The following is a 23,881-nucleotide window of genomic DNA, read 5'->3' on the forward strand; positions in this document are numbered from 1 at the left end:
TTTAAAAAATTCGTGCCCTTTTATCCCAAAATTTCCTGGCTGAAACCGCTAATTTTTTCTTTCGCCTCTTCTTCCCTTTTCAAACTCATTTCTTTCGCCTCTTTTTTTCTTTTTCTCGGATCTTCTTTCTCCCTCTCAGCAAAGATCTTTGATTCTTTGTCTCTTTTTCGTTCGCTCTCTGGTAATTTCATCTTCTCTTTTAGTAATTTAATTTGTTCTGTGCTGATTCATATATCGTTACTGTTACTTGTCTCGCTTTCTTTCTTTTATTTTCTGTTTTTGAATGATTATCTGCTTGGTTGCTGAGAAAATAGAGGCTGGAAACAGGCTTGTCAAACCCCCGTCGTCAGTCGCTGAGCTCATCCCTTTCCTAGACGTAATCCTTAATCCATCCTTTTACTATTTTTCCTTAACTTCGTTTTGCTTTTCGTTAATTTTTTTCCTTATTATTTGACTGCTAAAATTCTAACCTTGCAGATGGGCCATGAGTTCCTTAACTCTTAAAGGCAAAGCTTCTGATCAAGCTCCAGCCTTGGCAAATATTCAGACAGCTCAGAAGCGTCCTGTTTCGCAACCAGTTTCACAGCCTAAACCACAAGGTAGTATTCTGAACATCTATACAATAGAAATTAGTATGAAATTTTAATGAAAGTCGTGAATTTCACAGCCTCTTTGAATCTTCGGTACTTTTTCACCTTTGGTTTGGGAAGCAATATTTGGATAGAAAACCTCTCAGAAAGCATTCTAAGTTTTTTTTTTGTTAGGCTTCTAAAATTTGTAAGTCTCTTTGTCCTACCCTTTTTCTCTTGGCTTACTGTTATTTAATTGCATCTATTATATGGAAGATAGAGTCCAATATATCTGTTATTTTTAAGTGATGCTGATGTTTTTACTTGAAAACAAGCATATCATAGCTTAAATGATCTATCATTTCCATCGTTTATACTAATTAGAGATTTAGCCAAGATTTATTGTTCAACACATACTCATATCTGACACCAGTTAACCTAGGTTTCATGTGTTTCTGTTTTGTCTTTCCTTCGCATATTTTTGCTCTAAATGAATGGTCCGACCTATGGTGTCTCTGAATCTAGTTTCATCTCTAATAATAAATAGATGAAGTTTTTTTTTTCAAATTTATCTTTTCTGCTGAGAATGGGAGTTTACCTGTGAGGAGGAAATGCTGGAAGTTTCCTATAGCAATTGATGAAGACAAATGTTGTATTTCTTTGTTAAAATATTTACTTTATCTTCTGGATTTTCTGTGTGGTTGGTATCGCAATATAATAAAACTAAATCTAATTTAACCTTGTGTCAATTTACTTGCTGGCAACTAGAATTCGAGGTACTAATGGCGTCGTTTAGTTAAATATGATGATATCAGTGTTCGATTAGTTTGCTATATTAACTGGTGTAGATCAGAGTGATGGCTGATAAGAGTTAATTGATTGCCTTCCCTGAATAAGGTAAACGGGATTTTATAAAAAAATATATAAATGGATAACTTTTCTGCGTAAGTTCATATTTTGATGTAAAGTTCCATTTGAAATTTGATGGTGGGTGTGAAGGCTTGCCTGAAAATCATTAGGTTCCTAGTCTGCAAGGATATAGCAAAATTGAAAATTGTTATCTTTCTTTAAGAATTTGAACCGTGTCAAAATTTAAAGGAACCACATATGTAGCTGTTATTTCTCCTCTAACTTGCTGACTGAATTTAATTTTAGACTGAAATTGCTCGAGTGGTTGTCCCACATAAAATCACATATCGTCCTTAATGGTTGCGGATAAGTCTTCTTGTTGAAAATTGTAATAGACTTTTTTTAAAAAGTTCTATAAGGAGAAAATGAACTGTTATCGCAGGCAAGGAAACTCGAAGTTTAGTTGGATGAGCAAATGAATTTATATCGTAAGTTGGTCTCCAGTAAGGCTTCGACAAAAAATGACTTGGAAGAGAATGATAATGAATCTGGTATTGACCGACTACTAAAACAGCTACAAGAAGTAAATATGAAAATGCAAGACTGGGTCTCATCTGGTGGATCTGAAATGGTTTCTCACACCTTGACTAGAGCGCCAGAGGGTTTCTACTGAAGAACGCAAGAAAAACTTATTTCTATTGAAGAACGCAAGAAAAACTTAAGGAAATATGAGCAAGACAAACTTAAAGAATAGTAAGTATAGGAACTGATGTTTTTGTTAGCTTGAATGTGTTTTCTTGGACAAATAAGAGAAAGATCTTGCCTTTGAGTTCCATGTCTTTAACATTGGTTATCTGAAATAACATCTGTAGTATCTTGGGATTTGTCGGAACTGTTTTTCGAAGAACTTGAGATCTTTTGCTATGTTCAACAAGATTTTCTTATTCAAGAATGTGTTGCAAAAGCTACCATACTTTCCCAAGTTGTCTTTTGTTTGGTTGATGTCTTGAAAACAGGGGAAACTTGTTATGTGTCTCTAGGACAGCGAAGAAACTTTGATTTCCATGTATATGCTCATTGCTCACACCATTGCTTTCTGTTCTGTATGTGGTTAACAGAGGTTGTCTTTTGCTATATAATCAACAATATTTACTCATTCAAAAATGTGTTTTGACAATAAACATTTTAGCCTTATGTTCGGTCTCACTGTGGATAATGGCATTTGCATATAATGTAAGACTAACATGCTTGTATAGAATATGACTAACATACTTGTATAGAATACGACTAACATGGTAAAACTTAATGATCATGCATTCTGTCATTCAAAGAAAAATTGTCCCACGAGCACCTTTGATCTTTATTTTCTTTGTTACAATTCTCTTAGTATTATCAACTCTCTGATGTAGGAGCCAATGATTAACACATACGCCAACTTTAGAGATGATGTTCTTCCCCGTATTAAAAGACTTGGGTACAATGCTGTTCAGATCATGGCTATTCAAGAGCACTCATATTATGCTAGCTTCGGGTATTACCTCCATTGTAATATTAGCTCAATCTATTTGTTTCTGTGTATGTTTGAAAGTTTGTAAACTTGTACTAACTGCTATATGGCAGATATAAGTAGACACACTTTTCTGCTTATAACAAGTTGCATTTAATATTTTACATGTACCATGTGACAAACTTCTTTGCACCTAGTAGTCGTTTTGGAACCCTTGATGACCTCAAGTCACTGATAGATAAGGCTCATGAGTTGGGTATACTTGTTCTTATAGATATTGTGCACAGGTAATAGTTATGTCTGCAGGAGAATATAATTTCTAAAAACATGCCCTTCAGCTATATTTGATGTTATACTTTTTGTGCAAACATTTTCCCTGATTGTTTTGTAAATAAAATGAAAACTTAAACTCTTTTGTGTTTGTTGTTAGATTTTTTGTGCAAACAAAATTTCCTGGATTGTTTGTACAGGAAATGAGAACTTGAACTCTTATTCTTTTCCTGCTTTGGCTTTATGCTCATTTTTCCAGTAGACTTGATGCAAATATGGCCATGAGAATTTAGGCTCTTATTAGTTGTCACTTTTACTCCGTTTCTCTAGTTGATTTTTGCTTCCTAAAAAATAAATCTAAAAGAGAGAAGCAAAGTCGTAATTGATTGAGAATATATAAATGACTAGAATACTATAAAATTTCTAGTATGATTGTTCACGACCAGCTTGTTGTGAAAGCATTTATTTGCTATATCCCGTTGTTCACGACCAGCTTGTTGTGAAAGCATTTATTTGCTATATCCCCGTTCATTTTTATTCTATAGTTAAGTTGCTAATTTTATTTTCTTATCTACCTGTGTATCTGAATGATGTTTTATGAATACAGCTATGCTTCCAATAATATGTTAGATGGGCTGAACATGTTTGATGGAACTGATGGTCATTACTTCCACACAGGGTCAAGGGGTCACCACTCGGTGTGGGATTCTCGTCTTTTTAATTATGGAAGTTGAGAAGTATGTACTTCTACCTAAACATTTCTTAATGAATAGCTTGTTTAAAGATTTGGCTTCCTCCCTTCCAGTTGTAAATATTATTTCTTAATTGTTGCTTTAGGTACTGAGGTATCTTCTTTCAAATGCAAGATGGTGGCTGGAGGAGTATAAGTTTGATGGGTACAAATTTGATGGTGTGACTTCAATGATGTATAAGATTTCCTTAAGTAAATGTATTATATCTTTTATTACCAAGATTTACTTGATTAAGAAAATGCATTGTATGTTCTATTACTTAGCATATGTATTATTTATTTTAGTTTTGATTTTAAATTTTATTTTTACTTAAGAGTTCTAACATTTGGATTTTAATTGTGTTATTAATTTATTATTTTAAATTTTAAATTTAAATTCATTAATTTTATATTTAGTTTTAAAGTTAAAATTTTAGTAAAAATTTAATTTAAATAATATTTTTATTTATCTTTAAAACATAATTTAATATTTATCATAGAAATAAATATTATTTAAAATTTTTTTAAAGATATGTTTTTAGCGGCGTTTGTGTGAAAAGCGCCGCTAAAGGTCTGATATATAGCGGCATTTGTGGGAAAAGTGCCGCTAACGGTCGTGATCTTTAGCGGCGTTTGTGGGAAAAGCGCCGCTAAAAGTTATGATCTTTAGTGGTGTTTGTGGGAAAAGGGCTGCTAAAGGTCATGGTCTTTAGCGGTGTTTCTGGAAAAAGCGCCGCTAAAGGTCTTGGTCTTTAGCGGCATTTGTGGTAAAAGTGCTGCTAAAGGTCATGGTCTTTAGCGACGTTTGTGGGAAAAGCGCCGCTAAAGGTCTTGGTCTTTAGCGGCGTTTGTGGGAAAAGCGCCGTTAAAGGTCTTGGTCTTTAGCGACGTTTTAGAAAAAAATGCCGCTAAAGTTAGCGACGCGTTCTTTAGCGGCATTTTTTCTAGCGCTTCTTGAAGCATCGCAAATACTTTTAGCGGCGCTAAAAAGCGCCGCTAAAGGCCTAAAAAAGCGCCGCTAAAAGCCTGTTTTGGTGTAGTGGGACAAGCTAAGCTGGCGAGGACAAAAGATTTAAGGTGAGTTTCTATACTCCATTTTGGTTGTTTGCTACTTGAATATTCCACTCGAATGTTAGTTCTGAGTTCAACTTAAATTCCATGGTTATGTATGAATATGGTGATTGAGTATGTTTTGCATGCAAAGCATTGTATAAATATGTATACGATTGTAAGAATATTCTCTGGTTGCCAAATGGCTGTGAATTGATGTATTGATAAGTGGCATATTACATGTTATAGTAATGAGTATAATGTCTTGCATGATTTGTATGATTATAAAATGTGGACTATGAAGGGAGTCATTTTAACGGGTTAGCGAAGATAGGAATTTGGCGGAACGAAGGAATAGGCAGATTGATAGGGAATACGAGGGAGTTCGAGGGCATCGTGGAATGGATAACTATTGGTCCATCGGGGCGACATCATGTTGACGGTTATCTACTGGTCCTTTCAGGCAACACCTTGAAAGGGGTTTACTGATTCTTTGGAATCAAAAGTCTATGGTTAGCCATGGCATGATCCAGTGGTGAATAGGTAACACTATGGCGAAATGAAGTTCGCCAGGACAGTGAACCAGGAAGCTTGTCAGGGTATAAAAAGAGGAAGTCATTGTATGACTCGCACATCGAGCAACCTGACATGATGATCTTAGTAAGAATGGTCTGATGTAGGAAATCCTATGAGACTAACTTACAATTATGATACCACTAAGAAAAGGGTACTTGTATATCAGTCAAAATTCAAATTCTAGGCTGCAATTGAGGATATAATTAAAGAGGTCTTTCTTAAAAGAAGGGTTTGTGCACAGGCTAAGTCACAAGAACATAATTGTTAGGGTTATACAGAAAGCCTATATTAAGTTCAATATGGAATAAATAGGTTAGGGTATATATCTGTAATTGTGGCGAGATATCTACTAATCCACCAATGATAGTTGTCAATCTATACAAAAATTGTGTATATAATTGTTGTTTTTGAGTCAAAAAGGAAAAGGAAAAAATGAAGTTTGAAATTAAGTTGATCAGGTCAAGTCCTAAAGGAAAGTGTTATTTAGGATATCACACTTATGACTAAGTCAATGGATACATCCGCCAATGGTTAGCTTAATGAACACAAGAGAACAGTAGTAAGAGTAAAACAAGTGATTCAATGCCAATTTCCTTTGAGAAGAGCGTATGGCGTCGTCGTTGCCAAATTAACTATAGAACCTCCTAAAATAAATAGGGAGATAAATTATGTGTATCAGTCATTTATTTATTCAACTTCAAGTCATTTGCAAACACTATAGTATAGACTCTCACTAAGTATGTGAATTTACGTGTGTTTTACCTTGAATGTAGGGTCAATGAATGACTTAATAATTGTGTGGATGGATCAATTCATACACTTCCAAGTCATATGCAAATAGTGTCATGATTGTATCATGCATATAGAGGGGCACCCTAAGAGGCTACACCACGAGGGATTAGTTAAGTGCATTGTTTTGATTTTAGTTTAAAGTTGTAGTATGTGTATATTTACAGGCTTAGCAGGGCTAATTGATTGTAAAAATTTAGTACTTATATAAAAGGGAATTTATTTAAAATAATTTTTTTAAACATGTTGTTTAATCAAGGAATCAGAATAAATTTGTTTGATAAATATGATTCTACAATTTGGCGTTGTCTGAGTCTTTAACGAAATAAATTTAGAAGTAATTAAATATTACGGTTTGTTTGTGACATCCAGTACCTGATCCGGTGATCGGGTCGGGCATAGGGTGTTACAATTACCAATTCCTTCGATGTAGCACATAACATTGCCCATGTTATACTATAATTTCAAATAATTTTTTTTTTGTAATTTTATAATTAGGAATAAAATGACAAATCTTGTAAATATTGAAGGTTAAATTTTTTAATTTTTTAGATTTAAGATCAAATTGATAGAATTTGTAAACATTGGAGCGCTCAATTTGGTATTAGGCCAATAAAATAAAGCTCACATTAGACTTTTGTTAGGCAACCAACGGAAGATTGACTAAAATGGAAAAAAATTAACACTTGGATGACCAAAATAGAATGAACTAATTTTTTACTTTACCCTTTTCTTTTTGAAAATGAAATAGCGAGGAAATAGTTTTGTCAAATAAAGTTGGGGCCACTTCTTTATAGCATTGCTTTTTTATAAACATGTAGGCAAATGTTAAATAAAGGATAACAAAGACTTTGAACTTTCAAGTGAATACTGGTAGATTGATTTTGGGAATTTTTTCTATTTGCCTTTCTACTTGTGGAAATGGTTTACTTGTTTTATAAGTTGTTTTGGTCGTCAAGTATTTTCCAAGGCATCAATGGATTTCAAATGTAATTTACAGGTGTATTAGAATACAGAAGCAACGTTTTACTAACTTTAATTGCCGAACTGGAATAGCATCAAACCTTATTTAAATTACCAATCAACTTGATCGAATTTGGAAGGAGGAAATACTAGCAGTAAATGTAATAGACAAACTATAAAAGATTTATGATGCAATTTCTTGATTTTAAAATGACCAAATTTGAAATCAATGACTATAAAAGTGTATGAACAAGTTTACTTACACAGTCGACAATACAATCAGTAAAGGAGTTTTGACTTCACTTTGGCCCACCACCTTTTGGGGGTGTCTCTTGGAATGATCTTCATGCAAAAAATTCTCATGGCAAGCCGTATCGACTGTGCTCAAACCAAAAGATACAAGGAAGACCTTGACTTCCAAAGTAATGAACTTGTTTAAATTGGATTAAGTTATTATTAGGCTGGAAATCACTGACATACACCATTATCATAACCTACAGAAATAAGCTCAAAGATGCCCTCATCTGTTCATTTCACTACCCTTGTTCTATTTTGTTGAACTTTGGCCTGCAATGCAACAGCAGAGAAGTTTTAAAGCTCAACCAGTGCAGTAGCTATGTTTTGTTTAATATGTACTAAATATTTTTTTCAAGATATAATCTATTCCCATTTCAAAATATAAAAAAAATATATTTTTTGGAATATTTAATTTTAAAATTATAAATAACTAAAACAGAAAAAAAAAATAATACTTAAGTAACCAAAATAGAATGAACTGAGTAATTGGGTCACTATTCTTTTAATTCACCCTTTTCTTTCTGTAAACGAAATAGCAAGGAAATAGTTTGGTCAAGTGAAGTTGGGGCTACTTCTTTATACCGTTGCTTTTTCTGGACCCATTTTTACAAACATATAGGCAAATGTTAGATAAAGGTTACCAAAGACTTTGAACTTTCAAGTCAATAGTGGTAGATTGATTTTGGGAATTTTTTCTATTTCCTTTCCTGCTTGTGGAAATGGTTATTACTTGTTTTATACCTTGTTTTGGTCCTCAAGTATTTTTCAAGGCATCAATTTTAAATAATTAAAAGATATGATTTCAAATGTAATTTACAATGTGATCCGAGTTAAAAATATAGACAAAATTTAATTGTGTACCTGAAAGAGCATTAAATCCTATTTAATTACCAATCAACTTGAACGAATTAGGATGGAGGAGAATCCCAACTTCAGCCTGGCAGCTCATACAAAACACCAAAGCATAATTCAACCGCTTAGTTGATAATACTAGCAGTAAATGTAATAGACAAACTATAAAAGATTTATGATGCAATTTCTTGCTTTAATAAAAATGCCATTAATACCCTGATTTTAAAATGACCAAATTTGAAATCAATGACTATAAAAGTGTATGAACAAGTTTACTTACACTGTCGACAATATAATCAGTGAAGGAGTTTTGACTTCACTTTGGCCCACCACCTTTTAGGGGTGTCTCTAGGAATGATCTTCTTGCAAAAAATTCTCATGGCAAGCCGTATCGACTTGGCTCAAACCAAAAGATACAAGGAAGACCTTGACTTCCAAAGTAATGAACTTGTTTAAATTGGATTAAGTTATTATCAGGCTGGAAATCACTGATATACACCATTATCATAACCTATAGAAATGTTGGAACAATGAACAAGAATGAATGAAACAAGCAATTTCTTGTGCTTGAAGGCTCGATACTTGCTGTGAAAACAAGACAGAATTTCAGCTTAAAGAACAAAACAAAGCAATGAATAAGAGAGTATATTGGATGATGAATTCTTTGATGAATTTTTCATTAACTTAAAAAAATGGCATAATGCCAATATATATACCAGACATAAGCTGGTCAAAGAGAAACAAAACAATTACCTAAACACTACCTACTACCACTAAGTACATTGAAACTTGTTAAACTTAACTTGTACACTTTGCAAAGCTGATTTATTAGCTCAAATATTACCTAATAACATCAAGTACATTGACAGCTTAGTTCTAATCAAACTAAGTAACAAAACAAACACTTAAAGTAACCAAAATAAATCAATGACATGAACTTCAATTTGCAATTTGTTTGCTTCAGGCGGTTTACATTGCTTCTTGTCAGCATGCAGGCCAGCTTCAACACTCCTCCTTGGCTTGCATGTTGCAAACTCTCAATCTTATTCTCAAATACTCGAACCTTGATACACTAAGGGGCTTTGTCAGGATATCAGCTAGTTGATCCTCAGAACTACAATGAATCAGTTTCACCTCTTGAGCTTGTTCCATTTCCCTAACAAAATGAAATTTAAAGTTCTTTGTCCTTCCATGGAGCACTGGATTCTTTGCAATTGCAACAGCAGACTGGTTGTCACATTTGATCTCTATTGCTTCCCTTTGATGTAGATTCAAGTCTGTCATGATCTTTCTTAACCAAATGACTTGGTTAACAGCACTGGCAGCTGTTACATACTCTGCCTCAGCTGTTGATTGAGCAACAACAGTTTGCTTCTTTGAACTCCAACAAAAAATTGTTGAACCAAGGGTAAATAGATACCTTGAGGTGCTTTTCATGTCATCTATCGACCCAGCCCAATCACTATCAGCATAACCAAGTAGCTTCAAGCATTCAGCCTTGGTGAACATCATTCTAAAGCTCAGTGTGCCTTTGATGTATCTGAGAACTCTTTTGGCAGTTTGGAAGTGCTTCACATTGCAGCAATGCATGAATCTAGATAGTAAACTTACATCAAACATAATGTCTGGCCTTGTGGCAGTCAAATAAAGAGGCATCCAATCAAACTCCTATAGGTTTATTCACAAGCCTTCTTAAAATCAATTTGGCTTGACAGTTTTTCTCCAACAGCAACTGGTGTGCTTGTTGCCTTGCAGTTCAGCATAGAGAATTTGTTCAGAATCTTCAAGGTAAATACCTTCTGGCTTAAGAAGATCCCTTATTGAGTTTGAAAAACTTCCATGCCAAGGAAGTAGGACATTTGTCCCAAATCAGATATCTCAAACTTTTTCTCCATTTTGCCTTTAAAATCAGCCAGCGTTTCATAACTCTCTCCTGTCACAAGCCGGTCATCAACATACAGGGACACTATGAGCTGTGTTGCATTACCTTTCTTTTTCACATACAAGGTTGGTTCACTGATGCTTCTCTCGAACCTCAAGCTAGCTAGGTAGCTATCAATTTTGTCATACCAGGCTCTTGGTGCTTGTTTTAAGCCATACAAGGCCTTTTTCAGTTTGTACACTTTGTCCTCTTCACCAACAACTTTGAAACCTTCAGGCTGCTCGACATTAATCTCTTCTTCAAGTAAACTATTGAAGAAAGCTGACTTTACATCAAGTTGATGCATCTTCCATTGCTTCTGTGCAGCCAAAGCAACTAGCAGCCTAATTGTGTCAAGCCTAGCCACTGGTGCAAATGTCTCAAAGTAGTCAATATCATACTTCTGACTGAATCCCTTCACTACTACTCTTGCCTTCAACTTGTTCAGAGTTCCATCACCATTGTGTTTGGCTCGAAACACCCATTTCACTCCTATGACTTTCCTGTTGGCTGGTCTTGCAAATAGCTCCCAGGTCTGGTTTTTATGAATCATGTTCATTTCATCGAGCATAGCCTATTTCCATCCTTGTTGAGCTTCAACTTCTTCAAAATAGCTTGGTTCAATAGCAACCACTTCAGCCCTTTCATATATTTCACTTAAAGATTTGGTTCCCCTGACTAGCTTATGGTCAATGTCCATTTCAGGACAATTTTGATCAGCTTCAGTCTAATCAGTCACCAGGTCTTCAGCAGCAACATCTGATTCATTTTTATCCCAATTTCAACTTGAATTTTCATCAAATACAACATCCGTACTTACAATTCTTTTTTGGATGAAGGATCCAAGACCCTATAGCCTTTCTTAATACTGTTATAGCCCACTAGGATGCCAGGTTGAGCCTTCTTGGCCAACTTATCTCTTTTTACTGCTGGGACATGTGCATAGCAAAGCAGCCAAAGACCCTCAGATGAGCTAGTGATGGTTTGAACCCAAACCAGGCCTCGAATGGATTTTTATGAACCAATACCTTAGTTGGTAGCCTGTTTTGAAGATATACAATAGTGTTAACTGCCTCAGCCCACAAGATTTTAGGTAAATTTCTCTCAAACAACAGACATCTTGCCATATCCATCAAATTTCTATTATGTTTTTCACTAACACCATTTTATTGAGGTGTGTAGGTGTTGGTGAGTTGGTGCTTAGTGTCTTCTTCATCACAGAAAATCTGAAACTTTGTTGAGGTACACTCTGTCCCATTATCTGACTTCAATGTCTTCAGCTTGCAACCTATTTCTGTTTCTGCTGTAGCCTTGAACTTCCAAAATACTGAGGCCACTTCTGACTTGTGTTTTAGGAAATAAATCCAACAATACCTCGAGTAATCATCAATGAAAAGAATGAAATACCTGCTACCGTTCAAGGACTATGTCTTCATAGGGCCACATACATCATTGTAGACTAGCTGCAACCTTTTAGAAACTCTCTAGGCCTTGCTTGAAAAAAATGGCAATCTGGCTTGTTTTCCTAGCTAGCATACCTCACATACATCTTCCTTCTCAACAGAATTGGTGAAGTTTTCAACCAAGTCTTCTTTGGTTAGTTTAGCTAGTGAGTTGTAGTTGACATGGCCTAGCCTCTTGTGCCACAACTTGGATTCATCTAACACTACTGTGTGGCATTGTCTGAGCTTTTATTCAAGTATACTACAAAACTTCTATCAACCATAGTCACTGACATAAGCTTGGATCCACTTGGATCACTGATCAGACATTATTTGCCTTTGAACACTACTAAATAGCCCTTTTTCAGCAACTGAGCTATACTGAGTAGATTTCTATCAATTTCAGGCACAAACAAGACATTTGAAACAAGTTTGATACCTGTGAGAGTGTCAATCAACACATCTCCTTTGCCTTCAGCTTTGATGGAGTGTCCATTGCCAACTTTCACCATTGTTTTGAAGCTTCTGTCAATGTTCTTGAAGATAGCAGCATTAGGAGTCATGTGGTTTGTGCAACCACTGTCTATCAGCCATCCTTTTGTGGCTTTTCCTTTGGCAGCTGAGCAAGAAACTACAAAGACTTGCTCTTCATGGTCACTACCATCTTCTGCCACTTGAGCTTCAGCTCTTAGCTGTTAAGGTTGGTTTTGTCTCAGCTTGCCTTTGTTTCTACAAACTTTCTCATCATGGCCCATCTTTTTGCAGACTTTGCACTGCACATCAGGCCTAAACCAAAAATTTTCTCTTGGATGACTGATCCTTTTGTAGTATGGGAAAGGAGGATATTTCCTTCTTACTCCTCTTTTTGGCTTGTCAGACTAGACCTTTCTCCTTTTGTAGCCAAAGGAGCTCGAGGCAAGTCTGCTATTGGCTTGGAAGGCACCTTCTTGATACTTCTCCTGCCTGCTGGCCCTTCTTTGCTCTTGAGCACAAAGAGCATTGATCAGCTCAATCAAAGAGATACTAGTCAAATATTTCGAGTCTTCAAGGGAAGAGATCTTTGCTTCATATCTCTCAGGCAAAGTTGAGATAACCTTCTCTACAATTCTTGCTTTACTAAACTGGTCCCCAAGCAATCTGATGTTGTTTACTAGGGGTGAGCAAAACTCGATTCGACTCGAAAAAATAAAAAAAATTCGAATTTCGAGTTAAACGAATCGAGTTATTCGAGTTAATCGAGTTATTCGAATCAACTCGAATTTTTTTTTTTGAATTTCGAGTTTGAATCGAGTTGAGTTTTCGAATTCGAATAACTCGAATAATTCGAATAATTCGAATATCAAACTATAATATTTTACATTTTTACCCTAAACTCCCAAACTTTATTACTTTTCCCTCAAAACTTTTACTCCTTCCCACTTTCCCCCCAAAACTTTTGCTCCCTTCCCCTCCCAACCCCCCAATCTACCCAAAATCCATTTCCCACCAAAATTTTACTCTTCCATTTACTTTTTCTCAAAATTTTATTCCCAAAAACCCTCAAAACCTTTTATTTTCCCTAAAATTTTTACTCCTCCACTTTTCCCTAAAACTTTTATTCTCTTCCCATCCCACCTCCCATCTACCCCAAACCCTCCCCCTCCAATTTTTTTAATATTTTCCTCCAAAATTTTACTCCCCACATTTACTTTCCTCAAACTTTTATTCCCCAAAACTTTTATTTTCCCCTAAACTTTTACTTCTCACCCTTTACTCTCAAATAAAAATCAAAATTATCCAAAAAAATCACTAAACATAAATAGTAATAATTTTATTTATATATACTACTTATATTATTAAATTAAATTTCACATTTTATATTATTTATATTATTGAATTGTTTAGTCATATTGAATATTTATATTAAAATTAAATTCTTAATTATGCCATAAAATATTCGTGTTAAAATTTTATATTGGTATCAATTTCACATTTTATTTTTAAAATAAATTTTATTAAAAATCATATTTTTATATTTAATATATTTTTAATTCCAAAATACATAGTAACAAGAATCAAGATAATTGAAACAACTAAGCAAACAAATAAGCTAACCAGTATATAAAAAATTAATAAATAAATTATGAGGTGATGAAAGTTAATAAAAAAATTGATTAAGGTGGACAAATTTTATTACGATGGGTGACAATGGTTACAAGGACCCAAAATTATTTTTAAAATTTAACTTGAACAAATATATTCGATTCGGTTCAATTCGATTCGAATTCCATCTCACTCAACTCGATTCGAGAAAACTTCAAATAAAGTTAGGATGATAAAATGAGATTCAAAAACTCGATTAACTCGAAAATTTTTAATTCGATTCGATTCGATCGAATGCTCACCCCTATTGTTCACTACAGCCATGATTTTGTCTGAATATTGCTTCACTGTTTCTTTTTCCTTCATCTTTAAATTTTTAAAGTCCCTTCTCAAATTCAGTAGTTGTTGCTGTCTTGTTCTTTCAGTCCCTTAAAACTCCTCCTTCAACCTATCCCAGGTCTGCTTTGGTGACTCACATGTCATGATCCTTGTGAAAATCACAACAGATACATTGTTTTGGATACAAGACATAGCCTTGTGTCTTTTGGTTCTTTCATCTGTGTGCTGCCTGATCTGAGCCACTGTAGGATTGGCTCTTAGTGGTGCTAGTTCAACATCTAAGTTAAAAACCTCCCACAAGTCGAATGCCTGCAGGTAGGTCTTCATTTTTACTACCTAAATGTGGTAGCCCTCACCATTGAACACTGGTGGTGGAGCTGGAGAGAATCCAGATGAAGACATGGTTTTTAGACTTGAAAAATGACAAGTCCACTAAGAAATAAGCTCTAGATACCGATTGTTGGAACAATGAACAGAAATGAATAAAATAAGCAATTTCTTGTGCTTGAAGGCTCGATACTTGCTGTGTAAACAAGATAGAATTTTAGCTTAAAGAGCAAAAAAACAATGAATAAGAAAGTATATTGGATGATGAATTCTTTGATGAATTCTTCATTAACTTAAAAAAATGGCATAATGCCAATACATATACCAGAAGTTGGTCAAAGAGAAACAAAACAATCACCTAAACACTACCTACTACCACTAAGTACATTGAAACTTGTTAAACTTAACTTGTACACTTTGCAAAGTTGATTTATCAGCTCAAATATTACCTAATTACATCAAGTACATTGAAAACTTAGTTCTAATCAAACTAAGTAACAAAACAAACACTTGAAGCAACCAAAATGAATCAGCAGCATGAACTTCAGCTGCAACTGCTTGGCTCGGGCATTTTTTGTTGCTTCTTGTCAGTATGCAGGCCAGCTTTAACAAGAAATAAGCTTAATGAAGCCCTCACATGTTGTTCTATTTTATGTTTTGAACGCGTTCATGGTTGCCATTGGTCTAACTTTGGGTACCAATTCAACCGAATTGGTGACAACATCTTCCTTAGAGATGGAAGCAGAAGTTCTCCTCCATACTGGTGGGTGGCATTGAGACGTCAATCACACCCCGAAACATTGCAAATAGTAAGGTATATCTTGCAATGAAGCTGGAAGCGTCACCCGCATTGATTGTACATGGTTTAAGCTTACTGGAAACATCCTGCCTCAAATAGGTGCTTTCTCATCCCTCAAGTACCTCAACCTTTCTCTCAATAGTCTAACAGGCTAGTCACCTCAATCTTTTAGAAAACTTACACATTTAAAAGAGCTCAACCTTTTCTATAACTCTTTGGAGGGTTCTATCCCTTTACCCTAGGGAAACTTGAAGAGCTTGAAACTTTTGGACCTATAACATAATCATATTACTGGTATTATCCCTTCTACCTTGGGCAAATTAACTAACTTGGAATTGTTGAACCTATTTGAAAACCAATTTATTGGTCCTATTCCTTTTAACCTGGGCAACTTAATCAACTTGAAACTGTTGGACCTATCTGATAATCAAATTACGAGTCATGTCCCTTCTATCCTGGTTAACTTAACCAACTTGAAATTGCTGAACCTATGTAAAAAACCAAATTACGGGTCATATCCCTTCTATCATAGGAAACTTAACCAACTTGAACTTGTTGAACCTATTTGAAAACCAAATTACCAGTCCTATCCCTTCTACCCTGGGCAGCTTAATCAACTTGAATTTGTTGGACCAATCTAATAATCAAATAACAAGTCATGTCTTTCTTCCCTGGGCAGCTTAACCAATTTGAAATTGTTGGACCTATCTTAAAATCAAATAACGGGTCATATCCCTTCTACCATGGGCAACTTAACCAGTTTGAAATTGTTAAACTTATCCGAAAACCAAATTACTGGTCCTACCCCTTCTACCTTAGGTAAATTAAGCAATTTACAAGAGTTGGACTTATCCTTTAATTAAATCACTTAGGCAATTCCTCATGAATTTTGAAACTTAAAGAGCTTGGTAGCATTGAATCTAAGTAAAAACAAGCTCAATGGTTTGGTCCCTTCATCCTGTTAATACAAATTTCCGGTGAGGAAAATCTTGAACACACGAACGGAACTCAAACAGAAAAAGAAGAAATAGGACAAAACTCCAAGGCGTGTATCAAACCATTATCTTTAATGTTCTATTCGCCTCCACCTATCTTCAGTGTGCAAATGAGTTCCAAGAAAATTAACCTCGATGATACAGTGAAGCCAATGACTATTTACGTTTTGCACTGACGAGAAAAGTCCACTACGCACTAAGCAATGTATAACAAGAAACTCAATTTCTATAAAGGATTTCTACAATAATACTTTTTAGAATAATCTAATAATATTAGAAAATGAAGGAAGGAAAGAAAGAATATTAGAATTTGTTGGTGTGATTTCCAAATGAAATCTCATTCCTATTTATAGGAATTTTCATGTCTCTTCATATAGACATCTTTCAATAGGTGTCTTTCTTGATAATAATGTCTTTAAAATAAACACATAAGTATTCATTTAATGTTATAACTATTCAAATAATATTACTTAAATAATTATAATTCTTTTTCAAAAATCAAATAATATAACTTTTGATTAATTACACCCATTCATTTATAGTTATTGGAACACTATAAATATTTGAAAATGTTCCAACAATCTCCTCCCATTTTCAAAATATTTTAGATTTTGATATTCTCGGAAATCAATTTGCATAAATGAAGGCATCTTACGATTGAACCTTCACTTAGTGAAAACATGTTAAAGTTAATCGAAATTGCATGGACTAAGCTTTGAACTAACTATTCCATTTGATTAACCGAACACATCTCACACAATGATTTCAACATCGGTCAATGCATAGTATCTAGGGACACTATTATAGCCATGTGTCTGTATCCTCTTTACATGAGTGCTGTCAGAGCCAAGCCCTTGAGCTCCTAGAAGCGGTCGCACTTCCACTCACATAGGTTTATCCCGTCAAGAGTGTTCCCGTAATTATAACACTCTAACATATTTATGTTATGGGTCCATTAAGAGTAAATTATTCATCCTTCCCTTATCATTACGGGTACCTAGCACTTTAATCTTAGGATGGATTTATTTATAGTGCTAACAGTCACATACTAATAATGTGCTTTCTCTCATTGAACTCAAGACTTGATGTTATACCAAAAGTTGATTCGATTTTCCATCATGGGTGACTTTAATTAATGGCCTTGAGTCCCATCCCTTTTGAGGTCCTTTTTACTGCATCTCTAGCAAGACTTTTTGCCAAAGGATCCGCCAGATTTTCACTTGACCTCACATAATTAATAGTGACCACTCCATCAGAGATTAATTATCGGGCATAGCTATGTCTTAATCTAATGTGTCTAGACTTTCCATTTTATACTTGGTTATATGTCTTCGCTAGAGTAGCCTCAGTATCGCAACGGATAGAAATAGGCGAAATTGGCTTAGGCCATAAAGGTACATCATAAAGCAAATTTATTAATCATTCTACTCTTTTAGATGCAGCGACTAATGCAATAAATTCTGCTTCCATGGTGGAATCAGTAATACATGTTTGTTTTTTAAAACCCCAAGAAATGGCTCCTCCACCAAGAATGAAGATCCATCCACTAGTAGATGCATGATCTTCCAAAATTGTAATCCAACTAGCATCCGAATACCCTTCTAAAACTGGAGGATATCCATTACAACACAATCCATAGTTAATAGTTTTCTTTAAGTACCTAAGTACTCTATTCAAATCTTGCCAATGCAAACTACTTGGATTACTTATGTACCTACTCAATTTCCCAACAGCATATGCAATATCTGGTCTTATACAAGTCATTATGTACATAAGACAACCAACTAGACTTGTATATTTCAATTGATAAATTTTCCTACAGCATTAGATACTAATTTTATTTGAGGATTCATGGGTGTAGATGCTTGTATACAGTTGAAAAGATCAAACTTTTTAAGCACCTTTTCAATATAATGTGATTGTGATAAAGCTATAGTGCTTTCATCTCAGGTTATTTTAATCCCAAGAATAACATCTGCTACACCCATATCTTTCACAGCAAAGTTGTTTGTCAAGAATTTCTTTGTGTTTTCTATTTGTTCCAAATTTATGCCAAAAATGAGCATGCCATCTATATATAAGCAAATTATGACACTTTTTCCATTTTCAAATTTGTTATATTTGCACTTATTGGATTCATTTATTTCATATCCATTAGCTAAAACAACCTTGTCAAACTTTTGGTGCCATTTTTTGGTGCTTTTTTAAGTCCATATAAAGATTTAACAAGCTCACATACTTTATGCTCCTGTCCTGGAACAACAAATCCTTCCGGTTGTTCCATGTGCATTTCCTCCTTCAATTCACCATTTAAAAATACAATTTTTTACTTTCATTTGGTGAACCAAATTATATATAGAGGTAAGTGAAATTAAGAGTCTAATTGTAGCAGTTCTTGCTACTGGAGCATAGGTATCAAAGTAATCAATACCTTGTTTTGTGTAAAACCTTTGGCTATCAACCTTCCTTTAAATTTATCAATGGTTCCATCAACCTTCATTTTGTTTTTGAATATCCATTTACAACCAATTGGTTTGGAACCTGGTGGAAGACCAATTAAGGTCCAAGTTTGATTTCCCATAATTGAATCCATCTCATCATTTATTTCTTCTTTCCAAAAAGCAAAGTCTTGAGATTTCATTTCCTCTTCAAATATAATAGGATCAGATTCCGTATTATAACAATAAGGTATTGTATTGCATATACTTTCACATTTTCCTTCTACAAGAAACATAATGAAATCTGGTCCAAAATCTTTAACCTTTTTAATCCTCTTACTTCTTCTTAATTCTTGACAAGATCCATCATTATTATCAATTTGTTTCAATGGAATATCATTCTCATTTGAAGAATGAATCAATTGATGTGCTGTAATTGTCTTGAAATAAAATTAAATCTATTTTTATCAAAAATAACATCTCTTGATTCAATAACAATATTAATTAAAATTGAATCATTTGGTTCAATTACGATAAACCTATATGCCTTGCTATTATGTGCATATCCTATAAATATGCATACAGTTCCTCTTTTACCTAACTTTTTACATTTAGGTGTTGGAACTTTGACAATAGCTCTAAAACCACAAACCTTCAAATAATTAAGGTTTGGCTTCTTTTTCTTCCATTGTTTATAGGTGGTTATTTTAGTTTCCTTATTAGGAACTCTATTCAATATATGATAAGCTATTAGAAAAGCTTCTCCCCAAAAGCCTTGTCCAAGACCTAAATATGATAACATTGAATTTACCATTTCATTCGAGACTCAATTTTTCCTTTCAATTACACCATTTTGTTATGGTGTGTAAGGGGTTGAAACTTGATGGACAATTTCAGTGGATTCAAAATAACTTGGATTATAGTATTCTCCACCTTTATTCCTACCTTAAGCACTTGATAAATTATTCACACTGAAGTTCAACTTCAGATTATAAACTTAAAATTTATCAAGCGCTTCATCTTTTGAATACAATAAATATACATAATAATATATAGAACAATCATCAATAAAAGTAACAAAATATTTCTTTCCACCTCTGTAGGAGTATTATGCATGTCACATAAATCACTATGTATCAAATCCAACAATTTTGTTTTCCTTTTAACCTTAGGGAAGGGTTTCTTGTAATTTTAGTCAACATACATGTATTGCATTTTCAATGTTATTATTAAAAACAGAATTAAATCTAACTTATACATGTCATTCAATTTTCTTTAATTCAAATTACCTAATCTATAATGCCATAAACAAAAGATTCAACCATATAAGCGAAATAATATTTTTATTCTTATTAATACTATTGATTTTGAACATACTCACACATATACCCTTTCACTATAAAAATTCCTCCCTTAGACAAAATAAACTTATTTGCCTCAAAAACAAGTTTGAAACCAAACTTATTCAACAGACTTTTAGACACTAAATTCTTCCTAATTTCTGGTACATAATATACATCATTTAAGGTTAAAACCTTTCTAGAAGTGAATTGTAGTTCAACAGACCCTTTACCTTTGATTGCTGCGGTGGAAGAATTTCTCATGTACAAGACATTGTCATTTTCAAATTGTGTGAGCTTTGTGAACATGCTTTTGTTTTTGCACACATGTTTGGTTGCTCCGGTATCAATCCACCATGTATTATCAACTTGTGCCCAATTTGCCCCATAAATGACCTCGTTTTGGTAGGTGTTGAACAAACCATCAGATAAACCATTCAATATGTGACCCAAGCACATGTAATCAGCATTGTCCCATTTTTGTCTTTCTCAGGTTGCAGCAACAGATTCATTTTCATTCTGTTCAGATCTTGGAGTATCCAAAACATAAGCAATCTTCAAAGTTGATAAAAAAAGTGGATCTTTTTCTGCCATCGTTGAAAATTGCAACCATCAAACCAATCAAGTTTGACAAAGTTGGAAGCCAACTCCCATAGTGTTTCACTTTCATGTGTTGTGGTAGTCATCATTAAATATAACCTTAAAAATGTTAGTACAAATATCCGGTATCCGGTGAGGAAAATGTCGAACACATGAATGAAACTCGAACAGAAAAAGAAGAAATAGGACAAAGCTCCAAGGCGTGTATCAAGCCACTATCTTTAAGGTTATATTCACCCCCACCTATCTTCGGTGTGCAAATGAGTTCCAAGAAAATTAACCTCGAGGATACAATGAAGCCAATGATTATTTGCGTTTTGCACTGATGAGAATAGTCCACTACGCACTGAGCAATGTATAATAAGAAACTCAATTTCTACAAAGGATTTCTGCAGTAATACTTTATAGAATAATCTAATAATATTAGAAAATGAAGGAAGGAAAGAAAGAATATTAGAATTTGTTAGTGTGAAAGAATATTAGAATTTGTTAGTGTAATTTCCAAATGAAATCTCATTCCTATTTATATGAATTTTTATGTCGTTTCATATAGACATCTTTCAATAAGTGTCTTTCTTGATAATAATGTCTTTAAAATAAAAACATAATTATTTGTTTAATATTATAACTATTCAAATAATATTATTTAAATAGTTATAATTCTTTTTCAAAAATCAAATAATATAATTTTTGATTAATTACACTCATTCATTTATAATTATTGGAACACTATATATATTTAAAAATGTTCCAACAATCACTAGCTAATTTATCTAGATTGAGATCTTTGTTTCTTGATTCAAATCATTTAGAAGGTCCCTTTCCGCAAGAAATGGAGAATTTGAAAGGTTTAAGTTTCCTTGACCTCTCCAGTAACAAATTGATTGACCTATTCCATCTCGAACTGGGGATTGCTCAATTTTACAAATATTGTCTTTGAGTAACAATTATATAACTGGAAGCATTCCCTTTCAATTTTCATTTGTCCTTATGATACTCTTAATCTCAGTTATAACTTCATCGAGGGAAAAATACCGCATCAATTTGATAACGATGTTAACATCAACATTTTGGATCTTAGCTACAACAATTTGACAGGCAAGATTCCTAAATCTTTGAGGCCATTGAAAGAAGTCAATTTGTCCTATAATTCTCTAGTGGGACCTATTCCAGAATACCTGAGTTATTGGTTTTCATCTGATTTATTTTGGGGAAACAAGTATTTGTGTGGAAACCTACCAGATTTCTCTCCTTGCCCTTGAAATCATTCTTCCAGTTCTCTGTTTTTTGGCCTTCTTGACTTTAGGAGTTTTACTCTTCCTTAGATCCAGAGCCAAAGATAACATTCCTGAACCAAATGTCAAAAAAAATGGAGATTTATTTTCAATCTTGAACTTTGATGGAAGAATTGCATTTGAAGATATCATTGAGGCGACCAACGACTTTGACATCCGATACTGTATTGGGACTGGTGGTTATGGTTGTGTTTATAGAGCACAATTACCAAGTGGAAAGATTGTTGCCTTAAAGAAACTACATCGTAGAGAATCAGAGGTCCTAGCTTTTGACAAGAGTTTCAAGAATGAGGCAAAAATGTTATCAGAAATACGACACAAGAACATAGTGAAGCTTCATGGATTTTGTCTCCATAATCGTTGCATGTTTTTAATTTATGAATACATGGCTGGAGGGAGCTTATTTTGTGTCTTCTTAGACAACACCGAAGCACTGGAGTTGGATTGGATTAAAAGAGTAAAAACAGTCAAAGATACAGCATGTGCTTTATCTTATCTGCATCATGATTGGCACCCTGCAATAGTTTATCGAGACATATCAAGCTATAACATTTTATTGAACTCCAATCTTGAGGCTTGTATCTCGGATTTTGGCACAGCTAGACTCCTTGATCCAGATTCATCCAATCAGACAATGCTTGTCAGAACCAACGGCTATATTGCGCCAGGTCAAGTTTCCAAACTTTGAGTCTGTTTTTGTTTGGTTTTATTCTACTTTGGGTTGTAAGTATGCCTTATAGGTATTGAAAATTAGACGCCTGATTCTTAAACCATAAAGAAAAGTGGCATCTTAGCTATTTTTCAAATGCTTGTGGTTAAAGATGAGCAACAGTTTATGGATATAGTGCCATGATTACCAAGTGCTGAAGTTCTGTTGTTATAAACACATTCTTTCAAATGATTTTAATAACTATATTTTAATTGCATTCTTTCATTAAATGCAGAACTTGCTTATACTATAGTGTAACTGAAAACTGCGATGTTTATAGCTTTGGAGTATTGGCACTTGAAACACTCATGGGAAAGCATTCCAGTGAACTCTTGGTATCATTATCGGCATCATCTTCCAAGAACATAATCTTAAGTGATATTTTAGATCCACGCTTATCGCTTCCAAGCGATCGAAGAGTTGCAAAGGATATCGTTTTTGCAGCAACAATGGCCTTTGCTTGCTTAAGTTTGAACCCAAAGTTCCGACCAACAATGAAGTGTGTATCACGAGAGCTTCTTTCCCGGAAAAGACTGGTAGCACACCGTCTCCAAGCTGTCTCACTGCTGCAACTCAAGGACCGTGATCTGTATATGGATGAAGGCAGAATTCAATCTCAGAATTCGGGGGATATTGTTGAAATCCAAGCTAGTTCTTCAACTTGATTTTCATGTATAGCATTATTTGAACAAAGCAAGGCATCTTTGCGTTGTTTGACCTCTTCACTTCCATTCTTTCCATTCAATATCAGATGCTTGTTAATTCTATCATTAGAATTTTGAAAACTGCCCTTTGTGTATGGTTTTGCAGATCTATTATTATCAATAGTTCTAGTGATATGAAACCATGTCATATTGATCAGTAGTCTTACAAAAGTTCATCGGTGACTACCAACCATGTCCTGCCAATCACTGTATAATCAATTTGAAAACAAAATTTTGGGTGATTGTTTGATCAAAACGAATAAAGTGAAAAAATTTCGAGTTAGTTTAGTTGACAAGTTCTATTTTATATTTAACTTAATTTGAATTTTTTTAATAAATTCAAGTTAAAGAAAATTCAAGTCAAATCAAATATAATAAAATTTTAAAAATATTAAATAGGTGAACTTGAAATGTTGTAGATAATATGACGAAATTTTA

General features: G+C 34.0%; 3 protein-coding genes across 13 annotated transcripts; 2 read left to right on the plus strand and 1 right to left on the minus strand.

The window, feature by feature from the left end:
- On the plus strand, window positions 1-4,283 carry LOC105798226 (1,4-alpha-glucan-branching enzyme 1, chloroplastic/amyloplastic). 11 transcript variants are annotated; one of them, XR_008188991.1, is made up of 9 exons: window positions 1-181; window positions 315-376; window positions 478-599; window positions 668-777; window positions 1,861-2,171; window positions 2,828-2,949; window positions 3,126-3,212; window positions 3,803-3,932; window positions 4,033-4,283. XR_008188991.1 is itself a non-coding variant. In XM_052621425.1 (8 exons), the coding sequence occupies exons 3-7, from the start codon at window positions 485-487 to the stop codon at window positions 3,927-3,929; spliced, it is 561 nt and encodes a 186-aa protein (XP_052477385.1). In that variant the 5' UTR covers window positions 1-181; window positions 315-376; window positions 478-484; the 3' UTR covers window positions 3,930-3,932; window positions 4,033-4,283. The 11 variants fall into 11 exon arrangements, 4 of the variants coding, with proteins under 4 accessions (XP_052477385.1, XP_052477387.1, XP_052477386.1 ...); XM_052621425.1 differs by lacking the exon at window positions 1,861-2,171; XM_052621427.1 differs by lacking the exon at window positions 1,861-2,171 and having other exon boundaries at window positions 3,874-3,932.
- Window positions 4,284-10,947: 6,664 nt separating this feature from the next.
- Window positions 10,948-12,570, minus strand: LOC128032530 (uncharacterized). Its single transcript, XM_052621135.1, has 4 exons — window positions 12,553-12,570; window positions 12,166-12,507; window positions 11,912-12,061; window positions 10,948-11,100 (listed from the first exon to the last, which is right to left on the minus strand). The coding sequence occupies exons 1-4, from the start codon at window positions 12,568-12,570 to the stop codon at window positions 10,948-10,950; spliced, it is 663 nt and encodes a 220-aa protein (XP_052477095.1).
- A 54-nt stretch (window positions 12,571-12,624) lies between these two features.
- On the plus strand, window positions 12,625-23,544 carry LOC105797409 (MDIS1-interacting receptor like kinase 2). Its single transcript, XM_052621136.1, is given in 5 exon segments — window positions 12,625-12,893; window positions 21,745-21,833; window positions 21,919-22,698; window positions 22,975-22,986; window positions 22,989-23,544. Coding segments are annotated over 5 exon segments (1,566 nt in total). The 3' UTR covers window positions 23,405-23,544.
- The last annotated feature ends 337 nt before the right edge of the window (window positions 23,545-23,881 follow it).

The sequence above is a fragment of the Gossypium raimondii genome, chromosome 9, assembly GCF_025698545.1.
Source record: "Gossypium raimondii isolate GPD5lz chromosome 9, ASM2569854v1, whole genome shotgun sequence".
NCBI lineage: Eukaryota > Viridiplantae > Streptophyta > Magnoliopsida > Malvales > Malvaceae > Gossypium > Gossypium raimondii.

Bases quoted from the DNA above. Each gene is read 5' to 3' on its own strand.
- LOC105798226 (XM_052621425.1), top strand. From the start codon at position 485: ATGAGTTCCTTAACTCTTAAAGGCAAAGCTTCTGATCAAGCTCCAGCC. The intron at 2,950-3,125 runs GTATTACCTCCA...TGCACCTAGTAG, and splicing joins TCATATTATGCTAGCTTCGG to TCGTTTTGGAACCCTTGATG. The intron at 3,213-3,802 runs GTAATAGTTATG...TTATGAATACAG, and splicing joins CTTATAGATATTGTGCACAG to CTATGCTTCCAATAATATGT.
- LOC128032530 (XM_052621135.1), bottom strand. The intron at 12,062-12,165 runs GTAGTGTTCAAA...CTTGAATAAAAG, and splicing joins TGCTGAAAAAGGGCTATTTA to CTCAGACAATGCCACACAGT. The intron at 11,101-11,911 runs GTATGCTAGCTA...GTGACTGATTAG, and splicing joins AGAAGGAAGATGTATGTGAG to ACTGAAGCTGATCAAAATTG.